Source organism: Cynocephalus volans, chromosome 4, assembly GCF_027409185.1.
Source record: "Cynocephalus volans isolate mCynVol1 chromosome 4, mCynVol1.pri, whole genome shotgun sequence".
In the NCBI taxonomy this organism is placed as follows: Eukaryota; Metazoa; Chordata; class Mammalia; order Dermoptera; family Cynocephalidae; genus Cynocephalus; species Cynocephalus volans.
The window spans coordinates 44,887,038-44,909,866 of NC_084463.1; the positions used below are offsets into that span (position 1 = coordinate 44,887,038).

General features: G+C 42.1%; 1 protein-coding gene across 1 annotated transcript; it reads left to right on the forward strand.

The window, feature by feature from the left end:
* The first annotated feature begins 2,711 nt into the window (after positions 1–2,711).
* Positions 2,712–21,052, forward strand: LOC134375840 (death-inducer obliterator 1-like). Its single transcript, XM_063094590.1, is given in 14 exon segments — positions 2,712–3,547; positions 4,307–4,628; positions 6,588–6,800; positions 10,033–10,246; positions 15,299–15,743; positions 15,883–16,042; positions 17,194–17,310; positions 17,454–17,504; positions 17,507–17,560; positions 17,825–17,960; positions 18,197–18,701; positions 18,987–19,140; positions 19,837–19,926; positions 20,831–21,052. Coding segments are annotated over 14 exon segments (3,519 nt in total).
* Positions 21,053–22,829: the final 1,777 nt, after the last annotated feature.

Genomic DNA, 22,829 nt, shown 5'->3' on the forward strand with positions numbered 1-22,829 from the left:
TATTGTGAGTTTTTGAATAGTTACATTCATATACAATTTTGTTCAGCCTTTTCACCTTTTGTTCATGTTTCTCTGCTCTGTGCTGGGTTTTGTTGAGCTGAGTTCACCTCTGAAGCAGGCTTATACTTGGAAAGAAGGATATGTCTGATGGCTGACCTCTGAGCCTTCATCTTCTGTGCCTCTGCCAGCCCCCCTGGGCAAACCCAAGATTGTCCGCTCCTTCCCGGCCTCTCTAAGTCCCTTCTCTCTGAGTGTACTGGTAATATCTGCCTTTCTGTGATAAAGTCCTTAAAGAAGGTGTTATGTGCTTTTTTCTAACTCCCCAGATGTATTTGTGGGTAACATAATGTACATTCAAATATAAGATCACTTGGAAAGTGTAGTGCCTTTTTATTTTAAAACTACTGATATGTGGCTTTAGTTACAGTTATTTAAGAGTTATAAAAAATTATTTTTTAATTTTCTTTTAGTATCTCTAGATAAAGTGAGATGTTGAAAATATGAATCCTGTTATTTGTGAACAGTGACCAACAACAACGGTGTTGTGAGGCCTGGCTGTCTACTTGAACCAAGAGATTTTGTCAGCTAGGTTTTTGGGGGTTTTTTTGTTTGCTTTTTGTTTTTTGTTTTGTATTTAGGATTCCAGCAGAAAAAGTATCCAAGCTTTCATTATTGGGTTTGTAAAGTATCAGTACTGTTAAATGGTAATAACTAAATTTTAACTTAATAAGTTTGTGTCTTCTGTTAATAAAGCGGGATTTATTTGTAAGGAGATTGACATAATGGAACATTCATATTTATTTGAAATATTCTAAACTTTTGCCTAAAGTTTTCATTTGAAAATCATTTGTTAAGAATTAGGTTTACATGCTAACACCAAGGTCAGTGGTTTGGATCCCCTTACCGGCCAGCCACCCAAGAAACAAACAAAAAGAATTTGATTCACAGCGTCCCTTTATTCCTCCTACAGAAAGCTTTCCCCACAGAGGCAGGTCCCAGCGGTAGAGGTACTTCATCCACATGCCCTTCTTGGTGCAGGCTCCTCAGACTGCATCTTTAGTAGACATTCAAAGTGTTATAAGAAAATTGGGACTTGACTTTCTTTTAAAATGTCTATCAAATTTACTGCAAGTTTGCTGATTTGTGTAAGCAAAGAAACTGTTTCCCAAAAAGTAAAATATTTAGCAAGAATGAATAAACAATTGTAATTTAGCGTTGTATTATAATTATCTATTACAAGTATAATGTAGTATACTGTAGTATAGTAACAGCTCTGCTGTATGTACTGATAAGGAGCATGTCTTTGCTTTTTGTGTTATTTCTCACATTTAAAACCTATGACCTTTTCAGGTCAGCATTGCCTCCTAGATGAGAGCAGCTCAGTGTGATTTGCCCAGTGTCCCCAGCTGGCATGGTAAGCCCCCCTTTGTGTTGCCACCATCACAGAGGATCCTCTGCACACTACTGGGGGCCTGGGGTTTCCATGCTGATGCAGGGTCAGTGTTGGTGCCTGGTTTAGTTTAGCCATGTTGGGGCATAAAGGAAGGGGTGTGGTCCATGCCTCACCAGTTTCTGGGTGACTGAGGAGTGTGTGGGTCAGGTTTGCAGTCAGGCAGCACCTACAGCTGGATAGGAAACTGGGAAGTGACAACATTTAGATGGAAGCAAAAAGAAAAATTTAGGTTGCAAGTGATCTTAAGTTGTGTGTTTTATGTTTTTAAGGTTTTCATTTAATACCTGTCTGTTCTCTCAGGTGGAACATCGCAGAAACCAGAATCATTAGCATTTAAATGTGATTAAAGCTGGACAGCTTGGAAAAGAATTCTCATGGTATGTACTGTTTTTCAGGTTTTGTTGTTTTAAACAAGAGCAAAAGTTTCACAAACATGATCCTCTAGAACCTATTAGAAAGTGAAAAAAATAGAGAAAAGTGTTATACTTTAAAGCGATTGCCTAGGTTCATATTTTCTAAGTGTCTCAGTTATCTGTTGCTGCTGACAATATCCCAAAAACTCAGTGTACTAAAACAATGCCTGTTTCTTATCTCTCAACGTTGTGGAATCTAAGCAGTGCTTCTCCCACATGGCACCCAAGAGGATCACTCAGAGTTCAGCCAGCAGGAAGGCTGGTATGGAGAGTCCAAGAGCAGCATCCCTCCTGGTCCTGGGTCAGGGCAGCTAAAGGCCAGGGCTCAGCTGGTCCTCTCCCCTACATGTAATCTCCAGCAGGGTGGTCTGTAGCCTAGGACTCCAGAGCCAATTAGATGTGGCCAGTCCCCTTGCTGGCTGTCTGTCGACCTCACTCTGTGATCCTGTCTTTACCAAACTTGTGCTGGAGCCTATTTCCTTTGTTCCCTGATCTCTGTTTTGTAAAGCCCTGTCCTTAGCAGGTAAATGGCAGCAGGACACATTTGAGTTGCTGACTGTTTATTCCTACCAAACATTACATATGTAACTATTAAAGTTTCCTTAATGAGTCTCCTGAAATCATCTTATGTGCCACCCTTCACGTGCCACACTTCATGAAACACTGGTCAACAGGGCTTACTTCATGCACAGTCCCACATCTTGTAGGTAGAGGATTGTTCCATTTCATCCTGTTCTTATTTACGTTAAGGCAGGTTGTGCTCCCTCTTGTGTGTGGTTGAGGTTGTGTCATCTTTTTGTTCAGTGGCTTGCTGGTCATGATGTGATTACATTTTCTCATTAGGTATGGAAGGTAAAGGTGACCTACGCAGTGAGGACGCACCTGAGATGATGAAACCCACAAGGAAAGCCTTCATCAAAACCCAGGGATTCGGAAGAACAACTGTTGTTAAGCGAGAGAGTGAGGGAGATGTGGAGGCAGGCTCACAGGGGCAGCAGCCCCCACGGCAGCACAGCCTGGCCTTGGGATGCAGTGGGACGTGGCCACAGTGCACCGAGCCAGTGGAGGAATCCCTTACAATAGTTCAGTGCCGAGGAAGGAAGAACGCTCATGTCTCCTTTGAAGATTCCAGTGAGCCAATGTCTTGTCCAGTCCCAGATGTTGAAACTGCCTTGGAAGGGAGGATAGGAAGTACCTCTGAGATGAAAAGTGGCCCCCACTCTGGTTCCTTGAGTGTACAGGAGCGACCTGCCTCTTCTGGAAAGGCCAGAGGAAGCAAGGAAAAGGAGGACACCTCCGACAATGACAGTGATGGCCTGACTTTGAAGGAGCTTCAGAATCGCCTTTGGAGAAAGCGAGAGCAAGAGCCACCTGACAGGCCCCTGAAAGGCATCCAGAATCACCTAAGAAAGAAGCATCGGGAGGAGAAACCCACAGACACTGTGCATGTCAAGGCAGGAAATACTGTCGAGAATGCTCTGCCCAGCAAGCAAGAGCCAGAGACTGTCCAGAGGGTTGTGTCCCAGGCAGTGACCGATGACCAAGAGAGTCAGTGGGAGAGGACAGCAGCTCAGCAAGTGAAAGGTGAAGAGAGCAGGGACTCGGGCAAGCCTAAGCCTGAATGTGAGCTGCACAACCCCAACACCCTGGACCGCATGTGTCTCCAGCCTCGTAACAACAGGTGGGTCATGGGAGGACAGGGATGGGCTGCCCCAGCTTTAAAAGAAATCTGGGTGATGAAAATAGTGTTTATATTTGTTTTGATTTTAAATGTTACAAAGCTAGGCTGGATGAATAATTTGTTTATTCAAAAAAGACGAACTCATCATTATCAAAAAAGGAATGAAAGGCCAGCCTAGAGCCACCCCTCCCCTGTGGTAGCCACCCAACATGTGGCTGTTATAGTCAAAGTGATGAGCATGGGAGGAGGTGAGAAGCTCCCTGCCCCCACCCAGCCATGTGCAGCCAGTGGCTGCCGAGTACCCCACACGTGGTCTCAGTAATCTGTCAGAGAGTGCTCCCATAGACTGTTCCTTGGGAGACAGCAGAGGGCCAGGTGCAGACTGGTGGAACCCCAGTGTGGACATGGGGGCAGCTCAGAGTCTTCGCTAGACTTTGGTGTTAAGGAATCTCTATTGGCTTGTTGGTGGGACAAAGGCATCACTGCTGTTTTGAGGAGACATATACTGAAGTAGTTAGGGTACAATGCCTGGAAAGCCTATAGCTCACTCCAGCCAAAAAAGGATACACAAATTTAGTTGAATGTTAGTAAAATCAGTAGAGGGACATATGTGTTCTTTGTTCCGTTCTCTGTACTTTTATGTATATTTGCATTTTCTAAGCAATAGAATGTTAAAACCTATTGGACTTCTTAATTTGTCAAAAAGTAAGTGTTTGTCCCTCACGTCCCATTCCTAATATCATTATTTTATGATTTCAGGTTTATGAGTTGCTGTGACCGATGTGAAGAACGGTTTTGTGGCAATTCTGGGGGCGCTTCTCAGGCTCGAGGAAGGCTTTTGGAAAGGAACAGGGAAGATTATATCTGCCCAAACTGCACCGTTCTGCAAGTGCAGGATGAGACTAAGGCAGAAACCACAGACCATCAGGAAACTAAATTTAGACCTGGAGATGCTGATGACACAGAGTTTACAAGTACAGGAACAGTGGAGCAAAAATCTAGTGAAGACCGAAAGATAAAGAGGAGAGTTGAGAAAGCTGCAAATCCAAGTGGCAAGAAAAAACTCAAGCTTTGCCAGCCTGTGAGTATTTTGCCTACTGAGGTAAACATTAAGGGGATGAACTTATGGGTTCCAGACTTGCTATTGGTAGAAATATCAAGGTTGGGGAAGTTTCTGTCTTGAAATAAGCTAATTTCTACCAAAACAGGTTCTGCATCTGGGTGGGGCTTCCTGAGCTCTGCCCCCATCTCCTGCCCACACCATCTGGACAAGCATCTGTACCTACCTCATCAGCTGTTGTGCACTTAATTCTTAACAATCACTTTTATTTCCATGTTCTTGATGTTACTTATGTATTTTATGTGTATCAGCAGAATTGTTTTTGAATTGCTGAAATGCGTGTGCCCTCCTGTCCACCCACACATACCATCTCGAGCTGCTTTGTGGTTCTTTTGCCATCTTGGTGTGGGAAGCCCTGAGTGGTCTTGGTGCCTGCATCAGTCTGACCCTCACTATTCTTGGCTCAGTGTGTCATTTCTCTGCCTTGTGGCTATTTCCTTGACACTCCTTCCTACCTGGTTTTTATGTCCCTCTGGGACTGTGATTCTTCATCATTTTTTCCACATATGTCAGCTTCTGCTGTTGAGGAGAGATGTCACATGCTCATAATCTCCATTCCAGTGCCCATGAGGGGACATGACTCAGAGCATGTTTCACTCTGGGCCTTCCTGAGTCCCTGGCCCACCCCTACCCTGGCAGCTTGTCCTCTAACTGGGGCCAACCAAACAGGAGGCTTTTAGGTTGCTGTGTCTCAAAGCATCTCTGCCTTATGAACACTCTTGCACTGTTAGCTGCAAGGTGGAAGTGCAAGGACTGAGCCATTTAAATAAATGTGCCATGAAAGTATTAAGAGTGACTAAATGGAAATATGACACTACTGTTAATATCACAGTCATTAAGAAAAATTAATAGGAAAATTTCTCCATTTCATCTTTATCATCAATGTGTTTTACTTAAGCTTATATAAAACTTTATTCTAAGTAAAACAGATTCTGTGGAAGAAAAATAACTATGTTAATTATTTAATTTGAGAAATAAGTTTTCACTTAAGTACATTTGAGGGATGCCTTCATGTGTATTTTAGTCTTGACCATCAACACAGAAGCAACCAAGTGTACATCTTGTGCTGTATTAGGTTTTTGTTACTGTATACCACACTACCACAAACTTAGCTTAGAACATCACACATTTATGGTTTCAGTTTCTGTTGTTCTCAAGCCTGGGCATGACTTCACTGGGCCCTCTGATTGGGATCTTAACAGGACTGCAGTCAGGCTGTGACTCTTGTCTCATCAGAGGCTCAGCAGGGGAAAGATCCCCTTCCAGAATCCCTCATGCTGTTCAGTATATAAATATGTCCCATGCAATTTTTGTGGCATACTTATATAATATTTTTTGTTTGTTTATCTGAAATCCAGATTTAGTTGTGTGTCCCGTATTTTATCTAGCAGCTGTACTCAGATCCTAAACTTGGTTGGCCTTCCCAAAGCAGGGTAGCTTATTTCACAATCAGCAATGGAGTCTCCTCTCTTTAGGAAAGGCCAGTTTCTCTCTTAAGGGTCCTTTCTGGTCATCTCATTTGGGACCTTGCTTACCTGTGCAATTACTGCACGTTTGCCCTATAGCAGAACCTGATTGTGGGTATGAAGTCTCATCGTGTGCATGGACCTTGCTCATGCTCAAGATGGAGGGAATTATACAGAGCATATGTACCAGCGGCAGGGGTCCTAAGGGTCACCTTAGAGTTCTGCCCACCACAGATGGTTTGAAGGACAGTTAAAATGTGAATACCTTGCCTCGGGGAAATACACTCATGTAGTTTGAATAAGTAAAGATAGGATTTTATTCATATTAAAAATATTATTGACATCTCTTAATTAAAAACAGTGAGCTTGGTACTACACATAGTGATTTTACACAGCATTTTAACTGCAGAAATTGGCAAGCACACTGTCTGAAGTTCCCTGTTTTGCTCTGCAGGTGGTAGAGTCTCCAGGCACCTCCCAGTGTACCAGAGCTGGGTGCTCCAATGTGGTGCAGCCCAACCTGGCCTACTGCAGCAAGGACCGCATTCTTAAACATGCTGCAGCTACTATGAAATGCTTAAGTTCAGGCAAAGAACAGAAACCAAAACCTAAGGAGAAGATCAAGATGAAGCCAGAGAAGCTCCGTCTTGCACAGTATAGTGTTCAGGTAAGTTGACTCAGACCACCCTTTGAACAATTGGAGCAAAATTTGTGTAACAGTGTTTCCCCCTGAGACTTGTTTTTTTATTATATGTAGAATGTAAGGGAAAGCAGGTACAGATGTACTGCAGATAGTATCACCTTTACCTTTGTCTTCCACCTTTTCCACCTATTTTTTTTTCATAACCCATTAGCTGAAATTCAGTCATATAAATGCAGTAAAGCAAAAGCAGGTAACTCACTGCTGCATGGAGAACATAAGACTTCAGGACACTGGCAGCAGTCTTGAATAAAAGAGTTGGTAGTCACCCGACGGAGTTTGTATAGAGAGTAGACACACAGGGCAGTTGGGAGGGAGGTGAGCTCTGGACAAGTCTTTGTTCTTCATTTGAGACCTCACTCACAAGATTGTTTATTATTTTTATTCATTTATTTTTAATAGACTTTACTTTTTAGAGCAGTTTTAGGTTCACAGCAATATTGAGCAGGAAGTACAGAGATTTCCCATGTATACCCCTGACCCACACATGTGTAGCCTGTCCCATTAGCAACATTGCCCAAAAAAGTGGTACATTTGTTACAATTAATGAAACGGATTTATACATTATCGTCATCCAAAGACCACAGTTTCCATTAGAGTTCACACTTTTTTGTGTATTCTGTGGGTTTGGACAGATGTTTAATGATGTATGTCTTCCATGATACTGTCACAGAATTTCATTACCTTGAAATCCTCTCTGCCTATTCATCCATTCCTCCTCCATAACCTCTGGTCTTTTTACTGTCTCCATAGCTTACCTGTTTTTATTTATTTACTTATGTTTTATTTTTTGCTAAAAGAGAAGTTTATTTAATATAAATACATATATTAGTAAAAAAGAAAGAGCTCAAATCAGCAATCACCTTTGCACCTCAGGAAACTAGAAAATGAAGAGCAAACTAAGCCCAGACCAAGCAAAGAATGTAAATAATAAAAATTAGAGTATAGAAAATGAAAGAAAATAGAAAAAAATGTAGGGAAAATCAATGAAAGTAAATGTTGGTACTTTGATGAGATCCATAAAATTGGCAAACCTTTGTCTAGGTGGACTAAGAAAAAAGAAAACTCAAATAACTAAAATCAGAAATGAAAGAGGGGTCATTACAATGAAATTTACAGAAATCAAAAGGGTTATAGGAGAATACTATGCATAATTGTTGGTCAACAAATTAGATCATCTAGATGAAATGAATAAATTTCTTGAAACACATCACCTACCAAGACTGAATTTTGTAAGAAGCAGTTTCAACAGAACTATGGCTAGTAAGATGGGTCATTACCATTTTTTGAATTGCTGGTGTAGGACTCCCTTGAGGATTTCTTACAGGGCTGGTGACATGGTGGTAAACTCCCACCATTTTTGTCTGGAAAATACACTATTTCTCTCTCATTTCTGAGGGATAGCCTTACTGGATATGGTGTGCTTCTCTGGCAGTTTATTTCTTTTAGTATTTTCAGTATGTCATCCCATTTCCTTCTGTCCTGCAGAGTTACTGTTGAAAAGTTTGCTGTTAGTCTGATAAGGGCTCCCTTATAGGTGACTTGATGCTTTTCTCTTGCTTCTTTTAAAATATTCTCTTTGTCTTTGAGCTTTGCCAGTTTGACTACTTACTGTGTGTCTTGGAGAGGATTATTGGGGTGAATTTGTTTGGGGATCTTTGAGCTTCCTGGGTCTGGAGGTCCATGTCTCTCCCTGTTCCTGGGAAGTTTACCATTATTATTTCATTGGATAGGTTTTCCATACCTTTTCATTTCTCCTCCTCTTCTGGAACACCCATGAGTTGAATTTTCGTGTGCCTAAGGTTGCCTTGTAGCTCTCTTAGATTTTCTTCCTTTTTTAAAGGTTTTTTTTCTTTTCTTTCTTTCTTTTTTCTTTTTTTCCTGCCTGGGTAATTTTTAAAAAGCTCATCTTCAAGATAAGAAATCATTTCTTCTGCTTATTCTATCCTGCTGCTTAAGGCTATTCATTGTGTTATTTCGTTGAGTGAATCTTTCAGTTCCATGAGTTCTGATCATTCTTTTATAAGATATTAATCTCTTTGTAAATTTCCTCCCTTATATCATAGATTTTTTTTCTCATTTTTTTATGTTGCCTGAGTCTTCTCTTATGTCAGTGAGTTCCTTTAAGATTGTTGCTCATAATACCCCTTATGTCCTTGCAAGGGTTTCTTGCTATATACAGTCTGGTATTGCTGAGTTACTGTATTCTTTTGGTGGTGTCATATTTTCTTGGATTTTCATATTTCTAGTATCTCTATATTTATGTCTGGTCATCTGTTAGAGAATAGTTGCTGCTTCTTCTGTCACTCTAGAGTGGGCTTTGCAGAGAAGGATGTACTCTTCTTTTTCCACACTCCACTGGTGTCAATGCCATTAGGTATCTGGTAGGCTGTCTGCATGACAGGTGTGATACTGTGGTGGTCTTGAGCTGCTTTTGCAGCAGCCATATCTGTGGTAGTGGCTGTGGTGGCCCACCCATGTGGAAGGGGTTTTTTAGTGTGCTCCGTGTCTGCTTGCAGGCAGGAGATGCTGCCCTCAGGTGCTGCCTTGGACTCCAGGTATGCTCTGCTTCTTGCCTGCTTCCAGGTGGATGAGGCTGCCCTTGGTACTCTGTGGAATTTGGGGAGAATTCAGGGATTGCTGGAAATCACAGGTTCTTCTCTCAGGCCTGTCCTGGGGCTCAGGTTGATGTTACATTTATGACAAGCAAAGTGTAACTAACACTGTTTGGAGAGTTTTCTTGATTATTTTCAAATGCTTATTTTACTTTTAGGTGACTTAATTTTTAAAGTTGGTAGTTTTAAATCATAGAACTGACAAAGAAGTGGTTGCTGCTGCACCCAGGAGGAAAATGGCTGCACCAAGCATGCCCTGGGCCTGGCAGAGGATAAAGAAACATCATTTGTTCTCTTCGTGCATCCTGTGTCACTGCTTTCGTACCTCAGCAAGGTTACAGGGGGTCCTGTGTCAGGGATCTTCTTGTCACTCAGAAAGTTGGAATCCTGAATAAGAGGTGGGAGTGCTAAGGGTTAGCTCAATGTGCAAAGGTAGCCAGACTGCTGCTAGGCAAATGTGGTGTGCAGACTCAGGGTAGATGACCCAAAGAAGGTATAGGATTATGACCTTTCTTGCTCAGTGAAATGAAGTGGAGGTGTACTTTCTGGCCTTCTTAATAATTGGGGTATTACTTATTATCCAGGGAGGCATTAAAAGCTCTTCTCTGCACGAGAGACCAGCTCCAGAAAAAAAAGAAGGCACAGTGAAGAAGGCGGTGGTGGCTTTTTCTAGGAGGAAATCCCTCGGTAAGGAGACAACTTGTGAAAGCAGCATGCCATCCTGGGCAAGCAACCACAATTACAGTGCAGTAAAGCTGGAAAAGACTTCCACTGTCTCATCATCACTGTTGTGCAAATGTATGTATCACCTGGGGGCTGGCCTCCTGGACCCCTCCCACTCTTTCCAGATAGCCATTTCCTGAGCCTGTGCAGGACTGGGGGTTGCAGTTGTGTTTTAATGCTGTTCATAAACACTGGCTGCACCATCAGTGCTGGAAGGGAATGCCCATGTGCAAGATGCCTCCTGACACTGAGGATCTATCTCTAATCTCTTGGGACTTCCAGTCCGTGTTTTCCAAAAAGGTGTACAAACCTCATTAGTAAATGTTTCACCTTGATGATTAAGTTTTTAAATCTGTTTTCCTTATCAGGCTCTGATAAGCATTTGTATTGCCTTCAGCAAAATCTGAATAGATAGACTGCCCAGCATTTAAAATTCCTCATTGTCCAAACATCAGTTAGTCTTCTTACAGCCCATATAAAACTTAAGTTTTCCCACATGATCCAATCTCAGCACATAAAATCAGCACTTTTTTTTATATGTTCTGTGAACCTCTGCAAATTAGTGTTGCATCTCGTATTCAACTTAGGTATGCTTTTCAGGAGTTAAGTTTAACTCTGACTGGACAGGTGGGAGTTTTTTCATGTCCTAATCATATACTACACACCCAGATAACATGCATTTGAATTGTGAAGGGCATTTACTGCTGCTCTGTAGATCCCACAGTGAGTGAGGGGTGTGCTTGCCCATGTGGAACCGCAGGGTGTCCTCACTAAAGAGAAAGTGCTGAGAATTCTAAGTGTGACTGGTTTCCTGGCTCATCTCTTAAGCTATTATTAAAGATCAGACTATTGAAGGTCATACCCTGGCATACATTTCAAATTAATGTAATGAGGATATTCCAAATAGATCCATTAGACCCGATTAGATCACGCAGCTTGTTGATTCGATCATGCATCTTGTTTCTGAGACTAATGCTGCACCGTTAAATTAAAAATTTAAATTCAGTCCATCCGATACATTTTATTCTATCATAAAACTATGGTCAAATCAGTTCTTATTTATGGTGTTCATAGTGCATTTTGTGCCTTAAAAAATAAACACCAAAAAGATTAAATAGCCCTAGATTTCAGGATTATAAATGTGTTCTGTGTTTTCCTTTTTATTGTCCTTTGAACACATCACTTGGCGGGGCGGTACTTGTGTAGGTAGGTGCTAGATCTATTGTGGTCTATATATGTATATAAAAAAAGTAATTCCTTTTGGTTATGTAAGCAGCCCAAGACCTAAGGAATGGAATCCCAATTGAGTTAACCTGTTACTGTGTTATAATGAATCTCCATACACCTTAGCTTGTTTGAGCTGAGAATTTCAAGCCAGCAAATAGCATGTCTCATATGTTCATCCAATTATAGCACCTGTGCAAAACAGAACTTTTAGAGCCAATGAACAGATGTTAAAATAAGTATCCCGTATCTGTGAAAGGGATTGGAGCAGTCACTTTTTAACATTCTGCTAAAATGCTTTAATTAAATTGATTATATGCACTTAACAGTAAAGGAAAGAAAAACGGGGGGGTATAAATAACCACAGAAGAGATAATTTGGATGATTAATTTCAGTTCAGTTAGTTTTTCTCTGTGTTGACCAGAATTGGAGAGCTGACCCCAAGTCTCCAAGTGTGGGGGTTGAGGAGACTGTGCACATTGGAGAGAGGAAAAGATGGGGAAGTAATCTCCTACTTCACTCACTTTTTGAGGGGGGACAGGGATGGATGGAAGTCCAGATCAGAGAGGGTAATTTCTGTACTCATAGGTTTTCTCCTTTGGCCTTTCCCACTTCTTCCATCAGCTTTTCACTGACACTGATATGGCTAATTAACCTTCCCAGCACATCTCTACATCTCAAAATTGAAATTGATTGATATCTCAAATTTATAAGGGACATACATTTTAGCTACTTGCTTGTGATCATTTTCTGTTTCCCCAGAAATGTCATTTTTCCAAATGATGATTGGGAGGAGAGTAGGGTCATGGGTAAAATAATTCAAGTTCAATGTGCCTCTGCCTCTCTCTCCCACCAAACATCTCTGACTTTTTGGTAGCAGGGCACATCCTCTGAGTCCTGACAGGTATAGTGGGAGGGGGCAGCATGCACACAGCCCATCATAACTGCACCCCATGAAGACCCTTGTCTCCCTGACTGGCTGCAGAAATGCTTTCAGGGGGCGGGGGTCCTGAGGCTGATATCGGGTCCATTTCCAGTCTGTGTGACTGTGTACATTGTGAGAAGTCCTGTGGTGTAGAGCTGAGCATTGCTGCTGCTTGTGGAGGTGGCCTTGACAACATCCTCTGCTCCCACATGGCTGGTGCTGCCCTCGGTGTGTGGGCATAGGTATAGCTGCTCAGTGAACTGGGCCTTGCTGTACAGGTAGCTCTCTGCTCCTGCTTAAGGAGGTGCCCTGCCTGTTAAATTATCCTTCACATTCTCAAGGTGATGCGATTAACATGCAATTTTTGTAAATTTTGGGGGGGTGGATTTCTGTATAATTTCCTTAGTTTACAGACACAGTTTGCTTTTTAGTTCTCCCCAAGAAAATGGTGTTTCTCTTGTGTTATTATATCTGTTTGCTTCCATATTGCCTCTCTTTGTTTCCACTGTTTACCCCCCATTACTCAAGGCATGAAGTGGGCTAAAAATTCTTTTCTAACGTATTTGTGCTTTATTACAATTTTGGAATGGAAGTGCCTGGTCTTTATATTTACAGACACAATTCCCAGTATATTGGACTCCCTAAAGTCTTGTTAAGTAACTTAAAACATTTGGGATGTGAACAGATTATAAGTAGAAAACAGATTTCAGCAGTTTAATTCTAGCTGTGGGAGTTGAAAAGGAAAACCTTAATAGCCTGCAGATGTAAACCCAGATAATTGCTTGTGTGAGTTCCCCATCTGAAAACCTTGTCCTCCCGCTCATGTGTGTGTGCCACACAGGTGGCCAGGCACAGTGTGAAATGGATCCAGGAGCACATGTGTCCTCAAGGATAAATTCTGGCATTGGCTCCAGAAGAACATTGCATTGAAATCATGAGTAAATTTCCTTTACTAAAACAAACATATGGTAGAATACCAGATCCCAAGATCGTTTTGTAGAAATTTAAAGCTGGTGGTGGAGGGTGTGTCTGCGTTTTTTTTTTACAAGTTGCATAAGCCATTTTCTCTGTCTCTCCCAGAGTTGTCAGTGACAAATAAATGAGGCTGGGAGTAACCAGACATTGTACATCTAAACCAGCATTCTCCTCCCAATTTGACGAAATATCAAAATTTGTTCTGATAAAGGATTTAGCTGACAGCTGATTTTTAATGTAATCCACATCGCTGGAATTTTCTTGAAAGCCAATAATGACATTCTTTTTGTATTTAAAGTGTCTTACTTTTAAAAATATTGTTATTAGTATATTCATTACTACAAATCGTGGTTTTTCTTTATGCCCTTTACCTGATCCATCATGTCCCAAACTCCCTCCCTCTCTCCATCCCCACATCTCTAGTAACCATTAGTTTCTTCTGTCCTTCTGAAAGTTCAAGGAATTGTAGTCTTTTCTGTTTCTTTGTTACTTTGCTTCTATGTTTCTTTCTTTCTTAGCACCTAGTTATAAGTGAGAGCATGTGGTATTTATCTATCCTTGTCTGGCTTACTTCACACAACATAATTTTCTCCAGACTCATCCAGGTTGTTACAAATGGCAGAATTTCATTCATTTTTTATAGCTGTGTAGTATTCCATTGTGTACATGTATCACATTTTCTTTATCCAGTCATCTGTCGATGGGCACGGAGGTTGGTTCTATATTTTGGCTATTGTAAATAGAGCTGCAGTGAACGTGGGAGTGCAGGTAACCCTTTGAAGTGATTTCCATTTCTTTGGATATATATACAGTAGTGGGATTGCTGGATCATATGGTAGTGCTGTCTGTATTTGAGGAAGCTTCTTTGCTGTTTTCCATAGTGGCTGTGCTAATTTACAGCCCCACCAACGTTGTAGCAGAGTTCTCCTTTCCCCATATCCTCAGTAGCATTTGTTATTAATGGTCTTTTTAATAATGGTCAGTCTAACTGGAGTGAGATGATATCTCGGTGTGGTTTTGATTTGAATTTCTCTGATGACTAGTGATGCTGAGCATTTTTTCATGTACTGTTGCCAAACAAGCATCATCCACTGACATGCCGTCTGCACCAGAGCCCCTGCCTAGCTGAGGGGCTGCAGTTCTGATCTTTGAGTTCTGGTGGACTATATAGGATTATAATGCAATGGGTTCTTTCCTGGCATGTAAAGGTTTTTGTGCAAGTTGGGGGCTTTTGAGGTTTTTTTTTGAGCTTTTGACTATAATCCTTGTTTTAATTAAAAGCACTAATTTACTGTTTACCACATTAATTGAATAATGACTAGAGGGCTTTAAAAGGGGACATTTAAACAGCAACATTATTATATTGTTGGTTGCCAATTCTTAGTATGGAAACATGATTGACTTTCCCCATCTTGCAAATTCCTCTCACCTTTCCATATTTCATTAATGGCATCACCTACAAGTGACTCGTCTAGTAGGACAATGTGGCATGTGAACCCCCCCCCCCGCTCAGATGTGGTTGCCACAGAGTTCCACTTGGGGTTGAATGTGCATGTAAGGAGCACTCGTCTGTTTACCATTCCTGAAAAGAGTTTTGAAACTCAAGTTTACAAAAAAATTGCACTTGAATTCTGTAGTGCTATCCTAAACCTATGTAGGGTATTTTTATTTGTTTTTTTGGTAAAATGAAGTTTGTCCTTCAGTTTTAAAGCTCAACTGAGGAGTAAATTGAGTCTTTGATTATGGAGTTTGTTGGTCGAAGTAAAAGCTTTAATATAATAAAATAATAAAGCATTTTTCTATATGAAATAAGCCAAAGTCTATACTAAATACTGCTGACAGCCCTTAATTATGCTTCTTTTCTGAATTTTAAGATTTTAAAAATCCTTTTTTCTAGATGTATCCTATTCAGTAATGCCTAGTAAGCTCTTGCTAGTTAAGGGTGGGCATGCTTTGAAGCCTGTTCTCCTGTGTCACCCGCACACCTGCGCTCTCTCTTGCAGCCAGGAAGGCAGATGGAAGAGCAGAGGAGAAGGAAGCGGTGGCCTCGGCCTCAAAGAGAAAAGCCTCCCCGGGCTGCTTGGTGGGCAAACGACCATCACCAAGACATCTCGCTCCAAAGATGTCTCCTCCATTTGCTAATGTGGCAGCAGCCAAACCGGCCATTAAAAAGGCACCCTCTAGCTTCAAGGGCACCATCTCACAAATGCCGTGGCTCTCGGGCACCCCATCAGGTGGCACTTCTGCTGTCATGCAGACGGTGGCTTCCACACAGTTCCCTGGATCTGCTGCTTCGGTTGGAGCCATTGGGAAGCCGGTAACAACTTCTCTTCCTGTGGCCTCTCCAGTCCCAGGGCACCTTGGGACCTGGAGCCCTGCCCAGTCACAGCCCAGTTCACAAATTCGGCAGAATATAAGACGCTCCTTGAAAGAGATTTTGTGGAAAAGGTGGGCTGTTGTCCTTGGCTTTTATCTGTGGAAGCTCTTCCATGTATGGCGTGATCATTTTGAGATTGCCCCACTGTTTCAAAAATGTAATGTATCCAAATTCAAGGGTTTTATGTAGTTTCTTTTTCATTCCATTCAGAGTCAGTGACAGTGATGACTTAATCATGACAGAGAAAGAAGTAGGAAACATCACCCTTCATCTGGAGAAGGAAATGTTTAACTTGTTTCAAGTTACAGATATTCGCTACATGAGAAAATACCGCAGCCTCCTGTTCAACCTCAAGGATCCTAAAAATCAGGTGTGTGTGGTCTCTGTGTACTGCAATATTCCTGACGCAGAAGGAAACTTGGTGTGTGTTTTCTATTCGCTGAGTTTCACAGTAATACATCAAAGAGCATTTGCAACATTTATATTCTTTCCATGAAAGTTAGAAAGTATTTTTATCCTCTGTGACACTTCTGTATGCCCCCATGTACTTGGTGTTATTTGAGGATCTTTCTGTTCCCTACCTTAAGTGGACTCTTGTCAGGGATCTCAGTGGCTGAAGTTCATCTTTTATTTCACCAGATTAGCCTCTTCTAAACATTGCAGTGCCAAATCACATGTCCATCCCTTCATTTGCTCTAAAGTAAAGTACAGATTCTTTAATCTAGAATATGGGTGTGTCCATATTCTGGCTACAGACAGCCTTTTCTGCCTTATTTTCTTTTCTCTCGTCATCACTTGAGTGAGCCCGACAATTTGGGCTACTTCACAGTAATAATAAGGAGCAGCCCCTCCAGTTCTCATCATTTCGACGGGTGCTGCAGGGCAGCTCAGTCCTCATAGCAGCCGTGGAGTGGGGGTTCCCCTGCAATGAAAATGGAAATGAAATCTGAGAAGGCTGAGCTGCTTGTCTGGTACAGTCTCTTGCCTCCTGCCTCCAGGGCTCCCAGTCTTCTGGTCCTCTGTGTCACTCTCTGAGCTCTTAGCTGTGCAGTAGAACCAGGGTCAGATACTCTGTATCTCAACGTGGTTAACAGCCCCCCAGCACAAGTCATTTCTTCCTGTCTGTATTCCTAATACTGTATATTTCTGACCTGTATTCCAAATTGTGTACATGATTTTGTTTTTCCTGCGGAGGTGACTTTTTATTTTTTAAAAAAGAATCAGTGCAACATGGGCCTTGCTTGACTTTGAAACGCATGTTTTCTGTGCCTCCATTTGCTCTCAGCTGGGCGGCCTGGCACATGCTCTCAAGGGACTGCTTTGGGAGGCAGGTGAGGTCGCGCCTCTGCAGGGCTCTGTGCAGTGCAGCCTTCCATTGAAAGCTTTGGTTTTTGTCCAGTGGTCCTTGAACCTCCAGGCAGAGCTTCTTGTGCTGCTTTGTTGTTTCTTTAGCCTCCACATTAACACACACAGATATTGTTTGAATGAATGGATGAATGAATGAATGATGTTTCTTTATAGGGACTCTTCCGTCGTGTTTTGCGTGGAGAAATCTCTTTGGCAAAACTTGTGAGAATGAAGCCAGAAGAACTTGTATCTAAGGAAATTTCCCGGGGGAAAGAGAAACTGATGACATCTGTGAGTACTGACTTAGAATGGCTGCTTCAGATACCAGAGACTTAACTTTACCAGAAGTCAAATAATACACTGTTTGCAGGAGTGATATGCTTTCCTCCTGGAAAACAAGGTGGAGGGCTTGATTTTTGTCTTTTTTATTTTAGGTGATAGAATCCAGAACTAAATTGTGCCATGAAGGCAAAAAGACTGACATTAAAAACAGGAAACCATTCCCAGTATAAAAGATTCTACACCCGTGTCAGACTTAGGTGTGAGCATTTTGGTATTTTCAGGGTTCAGAAAAGATAGAGAAAAATTTCTCCATTCCAAATGTTTTTAGGTGTCTTAAATTATTGGGCAGGACACTGAGCTTATAACAAATATATATAATTTCATTACTTCTCAAGGACTTGTATCCAGTGGTCCTTTTTTTTTTGTCTAGCGGTTCTTAATCACATCCACCTTTTTTCATGTGTGCTGTTAATTTGGAAGTGGCATTGGAAAATAAATTACCTACCTTTTTGTTTTCTTTGAGGAACAGCAAGAATCAGTACAAGCTGTCCCTGAAAAAAGCCCCCAGCCCCTTCTGGACGTCCGTAGCAGTTTGTTGAAAGACACAACAAGCCACCGTGAGGCGCAACTTTTTAATCTAAATTGTAAAATCTGTACAGGTGAGCATAATTTTGGGATAATGTTAAACTGGATTTTGTTTAAAATCACTAATCCTTGTAAAGGTGAGTTTAAACAAACAAAAAAAAAGGTTAGGATGGATTTCTGAAGTTCATGAAGTTAGCTCCTCTCTTTGCATTGTTGCTTTTGGGTTCTCGTAAGCAATTATCTGCTCATGAGCACGCTGTGGTCTTGGATGTGCCAGATTTCTCACCATGTCTTTCCTCATTTACCTCAGGTCACATTTCCTCATCAGAAGATGAGCCACCTCTGAAAAAACAGAAATTGCTGGCTTCTGCTAAGAAAGAAGACTTAAAATCCAAGTGTGTCAGCTTTCCATCTGATCCAGTTCCTAACTCAGCTGATGAAGGAACACCAGGAACTCTGCCCAGAAATGCTTCTGAGCCAGACCTGGAAAGTGCTTCTCATCCAAACCTGAAAAGAAAGTATTTCTCTGGGCCCCCAGGAGATGTCATTCCTGAGCTCTCCCCAGTGGAAGGCCGTGGGAATGCAGTGATCACCTCGGTCATTATGTCAAGCTGGGACTCCAGGACTGGTCCAAGTGGATTGTGCACAGTCACAGCCTCCATAGCAGCCCAGCCAGACAGTGCCCACGTGGTAGAAACCAAACAAGACACACTGATGCCTGCTTTGACTTCTGTGACGGTGCCCAGGTTCATACTGGCTAAGCCGTCCTCATCCCCTGACCCAGGACACTTGTCAGTTCCATCACAGAATATCAGGTGTGTATTTCAGATATAGTCTGAAAGAGCCAATGAAGTTTTCTTTTGAACTAATGAATGGAGGCAATTGGTGATTTCAACTATGAATTTTACTCAGAAATACAATTCAGTTTATTTGTTCTTTGACCAAAATGTCTATTTATATCCTTATGATTAAAACATTTAATTGGCAAAAGTAAGCTACCAAAACTTGCAGGAATTTTTACTTTTAAACACATGGTCTTCATTCTTTTGAAATTCTCATTGTACACAGATTTCCTTATTTTTCATGGTTTTGTTTTACAGTGTCTCTGAGTCACATTCCTCTGAAGAAGGAGATACGACCCACTTTTTATCTCAACTCAACACTGTTTGGAAAGGATTTATTAACATGAAAAGTGTAGCAAAATTTGTCACTAAAGCATATCCTGTCTCTGGGTGTTTTGATTATCTCAGTGAGGTTAGTACGAAGAGTATATGTGTGTGTGCTTGTGTGTATGTGTCTTTCACAGGATTTCCTCTACTACAGGCAGACGTGACACTCTTACGCTGGCTGCCTGGTTACTTAAGTACGTCTGAAAGCAAGATAATGGTTGCTGCAGTGGGCCAGCAGATTTGCACAGAGCAGAAATTTGAGCAGTTGGGCAGCTCAGTGATCTGTTTAGCAGTGATCTGTTTAGCAAGGGCATTTACCACACGTGTGTGCCCAGCCACCAGCATGGCCAGGCGTCTGTAACCTGCATAGTGTGGGTGGCAGGTGTAACCTCCTGATAGGTCTTTCATTTTTCAAAGTTAACAAAGATGGCACTAGAATTTATGACCTTAGGAAGGAGTGGCAAGTCAGTTATCCTGGTAATAACTGAATCATTACTGTATGTGTGTGTGTGTGTGCTCACAAAAGATTACATAAAAAGGGTGTGCAGTAGTTTCTAAACAATCCTGTTTGTCAGAAGGTTATTACACCACCTTTGGGTTTGGGAGCTCGTAATCCTGGACGGTAGTTCACCAGTCAGTATTTAATACGGTTATCACCATTTTCCTTGGAATTGTTGTTTTCTTGAAGTTTGGGTTGTTTGGTGCCTTCATGTTACTACATTAGTCTCTTTTTGAACACTAGAGTTTCACAGGTGATTTACTCAAAGTACTTTTTATTTAGGACTTGCCCAACACAATTCACATCGGTGGGAGGATCGCACCGAAGATGGTTTGGGATTATGTTGGTGAACTCAAGTCTTCTGTGTCTAAGGTATCCGCTTATAGTATAGTCTCTGCAACAATGGAACATAGGGCTTATTTAAACATCTTTTTTAACCTTTCATTTTGATGGTTAACAGTTGGAATGTCAGCCTGCATCTTACTAGATACTTTCAGGTGAATGTTAAAGTAAGTTTATATAGTTACATTCCTGTGTGATGGTGTGTTTGAGAAATACAGTGATAGAAGGGTTTTTTTTTTTCTTTACTGTAGTCATGTCTATATGATTACATTTTAGTAAAAAAAATGTAAAAACTTTATTTCCTCATTTTTATTTTTATTTTTTTATGATTGAAGGAGTACAATGGGAATTTGGAGGTGATCTGGCAAAAGGCACCCAGCCTAGGCTCTTGAATGGGTTTTGATTTTGGGGGAACCCCTGAGATTTAGCTACAGCTGCGTGTGTCTGTATGTACAGTTTTCCATCAGATTCCGAAAAGGGATTAGACCCTGTGCCTAGTTTAACCCTCCCATGTGGAGACACACAGGGAATGGCTGCAGATCGTGCAGCGGCTCACTCTGCCCACAGCCGCTGTGCGTGCGGGAAAGCTTACTTTGCTGCAGACGTGGGTAGGCCTACACCTTACATGGCCTGTCCCTCTCACAGGAGAGCTCTCTGAAATTGTGGCTGTGAGTAGAAGTCATTTTAAAGGGTCTCCTGCTGAAACCAAGACTTGAGTCAAGAAGTTGGATGCTTGACTGTGAATTTCTTTTACTACTTCATTATTTCATTATTTCAAATGTTGGACAATAAGGCTATGAAAGTCAAAATCAGAATTGCTAAAATCTCCCATTTCAGGCTGTACTTTTGAGGTTTGGGTACAAATTTTAAAGCAGATGCTTTCCTCGCATGGCCACAGGTGAAGGCTTTCCCCTGTCCTCTGTTTGCATTGTAGGAGCTCTGTCTGATCCGCTTTCACCCCCTGACAGAGGAAGAAGAGGTTGCCTATGTTTCTCTCTACTCCTACTTGAGCAGTCGTGGCCGTTTTGGTGTTGTACCTAATAAGACCAGGCACATCAAGAACCTCTACCTCATCCCACTGGGTGCTAAGGACCCTATTCCATCCGCACTCTTGCCCTTTGAGGGACCAGGTAAGCACCAACTTTCTGGGTGGTAATTAGGAACATGTGATACCCACACATATTCTCCCGTGACATGGAGTCCTGCTGAGTTGGGATCCTGTACGGGCCCCTCCACTTCCTGGACTTGTGTCGGGGGCTGGAATCCATCACTCCCAGCATGGCCCCAGCACCAACTGGAGCCCACTCTTAACACCTGGCATGGGCTTGACTCATGCCAACTTTTTGGAATTAAATGCCCAGAGGAATTGATTAGTATCAGTATGTAACCCTTGTCCTTGGTTTCTTTTACCATATATGTGGCTTAATTCTAACCACTGAGTCTGACGCTAGACCTTCCACCATGAACTCAACGGATACAGACATGGATCTAAAAAGTCTTCATATACACTGTACACACTGGTGTTTTGGAGGGCATCAGGTGGGGGTGTCGCCTCTGTGGAAGATGGCACATTTTAACTGAAGCTGGTCTTTCAATATCTCACCTACTTACTTGCCTATTTTCACACACTTTATGAATTGTAAACCTCACAGCAGCCCTCACATGGGAGGTGGGGAAGTACCATCCTGTGCCCAGCTGGTGCTCGGCCTCCCACGGGGCTGCCTCTTCCCTGCTGCAGCCCTTGTGGCCTTTGCTTCTGCGCTTTCTTGGGACACACACCACTCTCCAGGTTAACACTCATGATACAGGAGCTACCAAAATGGAGTGAACCCAGAGATTTACGCCTAGGAAATCTGGTCCTCTCTTGCTCCTCCCCTAGATGTGGAGCACAGTTGGGGGTGCTCGTGTGGCCCTTTGCCCTCATGTGTTTGGTATCGTCATGCTGGACACACCTTACAGCAGTGTAGAGCATCATTGATTTGAGACAAGTCCCTTCATCTCAGTAAACATTTCTTCTAAGGTCCAAGATAGGTGAATTTTATTGTTTCTTCCAGGAATATAAGTTATTTCCAAGGTGCTAGTTATATTTCAAATATTCATGCAACCATAACATAACATAAATATGTGAGTCAGGTGATAAGAGTTGACTATTTCAGGCTAGGGGTACGCATTTTGGGACAGGCCTATTTAAATTTAAAAACTTTGGGAATTTTGCTGGGGATGTTCAAAACTGTGGAGCTTTTCTAGATCATTTCCCAGTGTGTGCAGATGAGATGGGCGAGAGTTGAAAGCATCTAAAAAACCAGCTGCTTATTAGATCCCAATCTCTAGACAGCTTGCTGTTTTCAAGACCAACATAAATATTAAGTAACCTCACCTCTGATATATAAGACAACAAAGGTCAAAGCCAGCTTGCCAGGGCTGGGATATACTAATTGTTTTCATCAATAAGCATATTAGGCTATTAAAAGATAGTTGAATGAACCACATTACGAAGCCTGGAGACCGAATCTTCCTGAGTTTAACACAATGGTTAACCCAGCACATGCAGTTGATTCATGAAAGAAACTTGATTTGTGCAAGAGCCCTGATGTTAGCCCTTTAGAAGTTGAGCCTTTCCCTGAGTGAGGTAGTCCCTGGTGACTTCCGCATGCAAAGACCCCCCAGCCCTTCCTGTCTGGTGCCCCACCCCCACCCCGGCCAAGCCCACTCCTACTTCTGCTCCTGAGACCAAGTTTGTAGGGAGAGAGCCTGGCTTACAGAGCTGCCCCACAGACAGAACTTCAGCTGTGACTCAGTAGGTCCGAATGTGCTCAGCAGTTAAACCTGTACTGAAGCTCTGGGACCATCTGCAGCAGAGACAGTTTGTCCACAAAGGCCATGATAGCTGATTTAACAATTGACCAAACCCCAAAACTCTGTGTTTAAATTAG